General features: G+C 42.5%; 1 protein-coding gene across 1 annotated transcript in view; it reads left to right on the top strand.

The window, feature by feature from the left end:
* The first annotated feature begins 1,927 nt into the window (after window positions 1-1,927).
* The window catches only part of CDR2 (cerebellar degeneration related protein 2), a 30,230-nt gene continuing 22,893 nt past the window's right edge, over window positions 1,928-9,264 (top strand). The window contains exon 1 of the mRNA XM_024560582.3: window positions 1,928-2,270. Within this exon, the coding sequence (XP_024416350.1) occupies window positions 2,192-2,270 (79 nt within the window). The 5' untranslated portion in view covers window positions 1,928-2,191. The remainder of the gene's footprint in view (window positions 2,271-9,264) is intronic.

Below are 9,264 nucleotides of genomic sequence, written 5' to 3'. Positions count from 1 at the left end.
GAGAGGAAGGGAGCAACAGAGAAACATCAATGGATTGCCTCCCATACATTCCCTGACCAGAGATTGAACCCACAGCCTAGGTATGTGCCCTAACCAGATATTGAACCCACCACCTTTTGGGGCATGGGAGGATGTTCCAACCAACTAAGCCACCAGGCCAGGGACGCAGAAGAGTTTAAAAGTAGCAAAATGGTGCCATGATTAGGCTAGGCAGGGGCACCAAATACCATCAGGGTCGTTATTCACTAACCTACTACTAAACCAAATATTTATGTTGCTGAAGAGGTTGTTCATGATTACTTCTAGGCTATAACTAAGTAGACTCCAAAAGAATGTTGGTGACCCCTCCAAGGCAGGGCTTTTAGCATCGAAAGTTTACATCTTTTTTTTAATGCAGCTTTTATTCAAGCTTTTCCAGGAAAAAGCATACAAAACTTTCCCTCAATAGCATCCTTTAAAAAGAACTTACTAATATCAAAAGGCAGAAAGCATGGCTTTTTAAAAAATTTATTGATTTGAGAGAGAGAGATCGATTTGTTGTTACATTTATTTATGAATTTGTTCGTTGCTTCTTCTGTGGCTTAACCCAGGATGGAACCTGCAACCTTGGCTATTGAACGATGCTCCAAACAACTGAACTACCCTGCCAGGGAGTGTGGCTTTTTTTTTTTTTTTTTTTGGTCATTTCAAACTATCAATAACTTTTATTCTCCAGATATTTATTTCTTTCTGAAAGAGAATGTTAAAAGAATGTTTCAATACACTTTCCCTTCTGATCTGGGGTCAAAACGAGCTATTTGCCATAATGAAAAACGCCAGCACTTTCAATCTTGGAAGATCAGATTCATGATTCTAGCCCTTCAGCTTCCACAAATCACCATCAGCAAATCCTGCATCCAACCATCTCTCTTTCCAAAGAGCTTTATCTGTAGTAACTTTGAAATTAAGATGGTTTTATTTTCTTCTGCCTCTGGACTAATATCTCTACCAGAATACTGACAATAGGGCAGCAACCTAGCTTACTTATTTTTTTAACCAAGCAAAAGTAGATCAGTAATGTTACCTTTCAGGATACCTGGATTCATAAGAAAGGGATTTGTGAGTTTACCGTTCCTCTTTTGTTATGATTATTACCTTTTAACACCATTATTCCTTCCACATGTATTCGTTGGCGTTCCTCTCTAAATAAGAGCACTGCATTCTCTTCTCTCCAGGTACAATGTCGTGACGGCAGAGGCTTAACTTGGGGTCTCTGAACCTTTTAAAAGTCTAATGCAAAGTTGCTTACAATTTTTTTCAAAGGAAATAGCTTCAACTGCATCCCCTCCGCCCCCAGGTTCTCAAGTGGGTCCGGGGCCCGCTGTTTTAACGGGAGTGGGTACAATTCCCAGATGTCAAGGAGAAAATGTGTGGCAGCCCTAAACTCCCAACCCACCTTAATTTTCCCTCATCAAGGAGAAAGAATCTGGAAGTCAAAAAGACCAGAAGGCCTAGGGAGACGAAGACCTCGGCTTCCCGGCACCCTCTGCGCTCCCGCCTGCAAGACCGACGCCCCACGACAACAGCCACGATCCGGATCCCCGGATCCCCGCCTTCCTGCCCACGAAGCCTGACAGTTGGCTGGCTGTCCCCCAGGCCAGACAACCACCGCAGAAGCGCCAACTCCATACGCGGTCAACAGACCTCGATCTTACAAAGACTAAACGCGGGGGAGGGGGCGGGGCCTCGGGCCTCACCCTTCGCTTTTCCCCGCCTTCTTTATTTCCTCTAGAGTTTCCATTGGCTGCTTGTCCTCGAGACTGGGCGGAACGCGGCCTTGAACTGAGATGCGATTGGATGACCTAGCTGCCGCTCGACCAGCGGCCGGCTCTCGATTGGCCAAGGGATCGCCAGGGGTTTGAATAGCGGGCCGGGTCGGGGAGGGCTTTGCAGAAGTGCCACGTTGGGCCGGGCTGCGGCTTGAGGAGCCGACTCCGGGAGCTGGCTCGGGCAGTCGGTCCGGGTTGCCGGCCGTTAGGCCATTGGGAGGCACGAGGAGAGCTGGCAGGCGGCTCTGAACAGGCGACGCAGCGGAGGGTCCGGTCCGAGGGCTGCTCTGGCGGAGAGCGGAGGGGCCGGCGGAGCGCCCGGGGCAGTGGCTGAGGAGGGACGGAGGCGGCCGGGGTCGCTGCCCCCGGGAGAACCGGCCGAGATGCTGGCGGAAAACCTGGTGGAGGAGTTCGAGATGAAGGAGGACGAGTCGTGGTACGACCAGCAGGACCTCCAGCAAGGTGAGGCCATGCGCGGCGGGTGGCCGGCCTGGCCGGGGAGGCTCCGGGAGACGAATGACAGGTTGCGTTTGCTTGCGACCCGAGGACGCCAGGTGCTGGGGAGGGCTGGACTCACCGAGCGCGAGGGCTGGCTGCACCTGCCCGTCCCTCCACGGGAGGCTCTGCGCTCGCCCGGGAGGCTGCGCGGTCGTTACCGTTACCACTAGAGCGTGTGGACCGCTAGCTCCGCGCCGGATACCGTCTGCCGCGCTTTCCAGGTCTGTCCTCCCCACATTCCTCCGGGCTCTCAACACCAGGCTCCTCTGGGGGAATCGCAGTGGCGCGGGTGGGAGCTGCGCTGGTGTTTGGGCGGCGGTGCGCTGTGCAGGACCTGTGCCAAGCCCTGGGCACACAGGGGATCCGCACGGTAACTCTGTGGGGGCGGGAGGGTAACTTCGGTTGTTTTTGTTAGCCCCATTTTCCAAGTGAGGAAAGCGGGAAGGTGGGCCAGAGCGACCAAGTGACTTCCGTGGAGTTAAGAGAGGGAGCACGCTCAGAATGAGGAGTCACAGTCGCTGTCCAAACCCTGTCTCTTCGTTGCCACCGGTATACAGCTTCTTCGGTGACATGTTAGACTGTTGGGGGAAGAATTGCTTAGGCACAGTTCACCAGATGCCCTGAAATGACTTGAGGGCATTTCTCCCTCTGCCTCTTCCTTCACTCTGAACTCTAGCTTGTTGGTTAGAAACTTGCTGATTATGTGTCTCCAGACAAGAACCTTAGACAGACTTCAATTTGGAGACAGGTCCCCCTTCTTTTACATATTAATGGCAGGAACCTGCTATTGAGGGAGGCTTTTTGTGTGCCAGGCACGACTGGCCCTAAACACCTGTGTCATTTAATCCTCCCCACAGCTATGGAGGTAGAAGGAGATAGTGCTATTGGGGGAGCTAGGATTCCACTCCAAACTACAGAACAAACTTTCTTAACCACTGCCCTGAATAATCCTCAGAAATTTTTTTCAGTCATCTTCCTTTTCTGTAATTCTGTATAAATCAACTTTTTCAAGTTTAACTTGCACTGAAGATTAACATTTCATTTACGTAAATATTAAATGACCATGATAACCATTAAACTTGGTGGAGGGAGAAAACTTAGGCTTGAATGACTCACACTTAGTAAAGGAAAATAAAACAAACACCCCTTTGGGGGAAGGGAAGGTGATTTCTTAAATTAATATGCTGTGGACAGGACCGTCGCTTAAACCAAAGTAGTTCACCATTACACTTGTGTAGTAGAAGCTATTTAACAGTTGCTGTGCAGTATTGGCCGTTATGTTCTCTATGTCCACAAGACAAATTTGGCTTACATTTTAACAAGCCTGTTTTCAGAATTCCCCATAAGGATTGATGACCTAGTTTGATACTTTCTCCAGGATTAATGTGACAACCATTGTGCATTTGCAACATCTCCTTATAATAAAGTAAACGGTTTGTATAGCTAAATATTTTTCTTCCCTGCCTTTAAGAAGCGTAGATCTCTACAGGCTTGTTTTTTGGTTTATTTTGTTTTGAATCTAGCATAATATTTAGCACATAATAGAAGCTCAATTTTAATATCTTTTGGACTGAACTGAGGCACTCATCCAGGATTACTGTTTTCATGGCTCTCTTCTATCAGGTACCTTAGCCCACACTGCAGTTTCTCCTGTGAGAGGTTGCTAGGAGTAGCCATGTGTAATACTTCAGTCTCCCTTAGAAGCAAATGCAACTTGTTGGGCTTACATGTAGAACTCTTTAACCTCTGATCAGAAGGAAGTCATCAGGTGTTCAAGTTAATGAAACCTTAAAGAACACAGATCTGAACCTCCTTAATGCTAGTTTGCATTTGGAATTTGTTCTGTGCTTCTCAAAGGTCTTACATCCGTTATCACAGTGAACTTTGACATAACCCTGTATGTCATAACCAAGTTTGTGGGGTAGGAATAGATTAAAATTCCAACGATCGTAATTTATGAGCATACCTGTCCTGTTAAACACATTGATAAGCAAATTCAGTGGGATTTTATCAAGTACAGACATCTGTCTGTTCATCTGTTAATATCCTCATTTCAGGCAGACCTTGTTTTATCGCACTTCACTTCAGTGCATTTACACAGCTGTTTTGTTTTTTAAAGGAAGGCAAGACTTTCCACCAGTAAAAAGATTATGACTCGCTTGATTGTGATACCTGCTTTATTACAGTGCTCTGGAACCAAACTCATAATATCTTTGAGATCTGCCTGTATTAATGTTACTGAACAAGCCTTGTTCGGAGAGATCTACTAAAACAACTTTTAATATCCTGTTCTTAAAGTCATAGAATTACCAGTTTTTTTTCCTTTAGCAATAGAAGCATTATTTAAGTAGATTTTTTTTTTTGTATCAAAGTTTGCTGGGGCATTCTTTTTTAAATTAAAATTGCTAAAAAATATTGAACCTCAGAAGGCTCTGGTCTACTATTCATACCTTTTTAGAAACATGTAAAGCTGTGTGCAGGCAAGAGAAAACCCTTTGCTTTTACAAAACACTTTGATGAAGAGATTGTCTTTTGTCAGAGGGCTGAGTTGGCACAGGAAGAATACTGACGATGGTCTCTGTGGGTATGATCCTTTCTGGGAGAGCAGGAGCCTTCTGTACAGGTAATGGAGGTGCTTGCTTTGAAATGTGCCCCTGAGAGCAAGGTGAAAAGACTTCAGAGACTGGATTTTCTTTCAGATCAGCTGCTATTATAGTTGTCATTTGGTGAGTTGTGCAAGCTTAGAATAAGGATTCATCAGGTTTCCACTGCATGGATCAGCAAATGAAATCTTAGTTTAAAGGAATCCTAAGATTCCCGCTTCTTTTCAAGATGAGTACATTTTCCTAGTGAGTAACTAACTTGCTGAATCACTGTTTGGAGGGTCATTAAAACTGACATCATCGTTTTTCTTGATGTTTATATTCAATTTTTTTGCTTTCCCAATTATAGTAACATTCGCAACAGGAGTTACACAGAAGCATCACCAAATCACACATTTGACTTTGTAAGAGGAAAAGCTTTCAGCCTTAATAATATCGAATTACGGCTACAGAACACAGCTAACATGGGAATATATTGTCCTCATGGTTTTGAAAAAAACTGAGGAAAATAAGAAAAATATAATAGCAGTGGAATCTAAAATTTTCCAAATTCTGGAAGACAGACCCTTGTAAAAATTCACTCTGGCTGCTGGAGCTGATTTTTTTCTGCCTGGGCATAGGGCTGAGTGGAGTGTCTTTTTAAAGCTAACAGTGTACAGTGTTAAAATGGATTATCACTTGCAAAGGCTGATTAGTGAAAGAATATTAAACATGAAGGTATTGCTAGGTTGTGGTTCTCAAGCCTATAGTAAATCTGTAGTATTTTTAGTGCTGCCTAGGCCAGTTCAATAGGATTTAGAAAAAACAACCTCTTAATGAAAATCCTTTTCGGAAAATAGATGAATAGGTACATAGGGCTTCAAAACTGTATTGTTTCCTTTTCTTTTGTGCCTTACTTAAAAACAATAATAAAGAACATTCAATACTCTCCCATTCCCCCCACTAATTATTTAGAAAACCATCTTGGGCTTACTGCCAGCTTTTGGCTCTATTTGGTTATGGAAGCCATACACTACACGACAGGAAATGAACTTTTTTTTAAAGACCAAAAAAGCATTCTTGTCCTTAAACTAACAGATGAGTAATTTCATCTTATACAGTGTGACTTCACAGGCACTTTCTTGTAGTTGATACTTGTCTTGCTAGAATTCTATCCTAAACAGCCTATGAACTATGTAGGACACTGAGGCTTGAGGATTGAGGTTACTGAGCGAGGTTGGGCTTTGTTTAACTGGAAATAAGGGCTGAGAGAGGACAAGTCCCAAGTTCTTTCTGGTTGCTGTTGACTGGAAGAGTGCTTTACTTGGCGTGCCTCTTTCTGAAGTAGCGGGAGAGCTGTTCCTGGCTGTGTATGAAGTAGCACAGGTGGTTCCATAACAGAATAGAAGTAGGTAAGGGTGGTCTGAAGTTAGTCTTGATTCAGGTTTTGACCGCTAGTTAAAACTATCTTTGGTGAGTCTCTGGTCCTTCCCAGTGATGAATTACTCAACTTTAAAACAGGCCAGGAGAGATTTAAGTAATGTCTCGGTCATGTTTGTAGGCTTTGTTGTTAATACGGTGTGGTGGCTTCTATGTGGAACTGTGTATACACATTACATACATTATGAGTACAAAATAATTATTTCTGGAACATCTGTAGCTGTACATAGTTCCATTTTCACTTAGTGAAAACAAGGTATTAACTTGCCTAGAGTTGTATATACTTTGTTTGACAGAGCGGGCAGTAGAAGCCAGGTAGTTCAACTCTAATTTCTCATTGCCATCTGTGAAAACAAGCAAAAAGATTAAGTGCCTCAACTAGGGAAGTCAGTACTCTCTACCTTAAAGAAATGTGTGGACACCCCTGTCAATAGTCTTAAAGCTCTGTAGATGTGGATAATGGAGTAGAGAATGGTGATGAGAGAGAGAGTTAGAACCTGGTGACAGGAGTTTCTGTTTTACCTGTGACTCATGTAGACTTGATCAGGTCAGTTAGCACCTTTGTGCTCAATGTTGTCTCATCTGAAAAACTGGGCCAAATACCTTGAAAACATGTAAAGATGAGTGTCTTTTACATGATTTGAGCTGTTTATAAAGGTTCTATGTCTTTTGAATACAAGATGTTATTTCATAGACTTGTTATCTGGAATCTTTAGTACATTAATAGGCATTATTAATATTTAAATCATGAGGGAATGTATTTTAACACCTGTGTACTCAGAGTACACTGATTTATTTCAAATGGGCGTAAAATATCTAATATGAGCTGGAGTGCTCTATGGTCAATTTTGCTGCTGTGTTTTTTCCTAATGAGGGAAAACCAACCAAGTAGACTACTAATTATACACTGGAATGAATAGCACCAGTGACAAAACGTATTGCTTTTCTGTTACCACTTACTTTAGGTTGAGTTTTAATATTGGTAGTAATTAATAGATGTAAACTTTATTTGTCAATTGCTAAAAAAAATTAAGTTTAAAAGTCATATAGTGAGGGTTCCCTGTTTTTACAATAAATACTTTTTCATGATAAATATTTGTATGTCATTAAGTAAAATTACTTCCCATATACTTAGAATAAAAGTCAAACTTTCTTTACCATGGCCTATAAAATCTTATTATGATACAGTCCCTGCCTACTTCTCCAACTTCATCCCATACCACTCTTCCCCAATGTTTCTATCACACTGGCTTTTGTGATAGGGTATGCCAAGTGGTAGGGTATGCCAAGTTCTCTCCTGTTGCAGTACCTCTGTCTAGCTTTTTCATGGTGAGATCCTTATGCTTCAAGCTTTAGCTAAATGTCTCCTCAGAGCAATTTTCCTTGTGACTACCCTTTCTAAAGTAGTTCCTTTGTTTATTATCACCAAATCCATTTTTTCCCTTTTTTTCTCTCACACTACATCCAATTGGGTTAACACATCCTTTTAGTTCTACTTTCAAAATATATCCAGAATCCTATCCCTTCTCTCCATCTCCGCCACCCTAGTCCAAGCCACCATCATCTCTCACCCAGATGATTGCAGTATCCATTTGTCACCTTGCTTTCACCTTTGTCCCTTTCCATCTGTTTACACAGCAGCCAGAATGATCCTGTCACTGAGTTACATTTCACTCGGTAAAAGCCAAAATCTTGACCTCCTCAGTTGGGTCCTACACAAGCTGGCCAATCTTGGAGCCCTCTGATTTGTCACCTACTTCTCCCATCGTCCCCACCTACACACACACACACACACACACACACACACACATGGCTCCAGCCTCATTGACATCCTTATTAGCTCTAGTGATGATTCTTCCTAGGGTCTTTGCACCTGTTTTGCCTCTGCCTGGAATGTTGGTTGCCTACATAGATCTACATGGTAATTTCTTCTGTTTCTTCATATCTTAATTCTGTTACCCTCATTACATTATTAAATTTCAACCTTCCACATCCATACTCTTCCTATTCCCCTCCCTTGTTTTATTTTTTCTCTTTAGCACTTCCGGCTATCATATATTTTCTCATGCTATTTCTCCCAATAGAATATAAGCTCCATGATGGCAGAGAATTTTTTTAGGTAAATTCATTCTTATATCCTCAGTGTCCAGAATGGTACCCAGTGTCAAATGAACTAAAGAAGTGTAGACCCATTGCTAGAAATAAATGATAAAGATTTATTCAAATGTCTTAGGGTTCACAAATGGAAAACATAACTAGGCAATACCCAGAATGTTCTGAAGATGAAAGAAAAGCTAAGAGTTCTTATAGTAAAAAATACATTCTTGAGAAAAATTAGTCCTGTATTCTTAGTCTTCGGATTATTCCAAGACGGTCATCCGGAGGATGACTGGTGGACTGGATAATGGATGTCAGGTGGTCTGGATATGTGGACATTGTTTCCTTAGTCCTTCAGGGGATAATGAGCTGGTGAGATTCAGGCATTGACTCAGGACTGGAAAGGTCAAACGTTTAAGTTCCTAGGCTGGTTTAAAAAAACACAGAATCTTTTTTCCTCAGGCCTCAGCCTACTTGACTGTAATAATTTAGCAGCTTGACTAGAGTGACTCCATGTTATTTCCTCACTGTGTTCCTCACTGGTATTATTGAATGTATGAATGCATACATATATGAAGAGTGTTTATCAGTTTGCAAGTTTATCTATGCGCTTGCTGTCTGGCTTCACCATTAATCTAGAGAAGCAGGAACTTCATCCATTATATTTACCATTCTGTAGCCAAAGCTTAGCATAGTACCTAGCAATAAACACCTTCATTCTTTGCCTTTGTATTGCAACTTAGTTTGTAAAGTACTTCCTTCTGTATTATTTCATTTGACTTTACAATCATATTGTCCCTAAACAAGAACACTAAGTGTAGGACCCTTGAAAGTCCCAT

This window comes from Desmodus rotundus, chromosome 1, assembly GCF_022682495.2.
Source record: "Desmodus rotundus isolate HL8 chromosome 1, HLdesRot8A.1, whole genome shotgun sequence".
NCBI classification, from domain to species: Eukaryota; Metazoa; Chordata; class Mammalia; order Chiroptera; family Phyllostomidae; genus Desmodus; species Desmodus rotundus.
The sequence above is the reverse complement of the archived record's forward strand: the minus strand, read 5'-3'. Positions and strand labels throughout refer to the sequence as shown.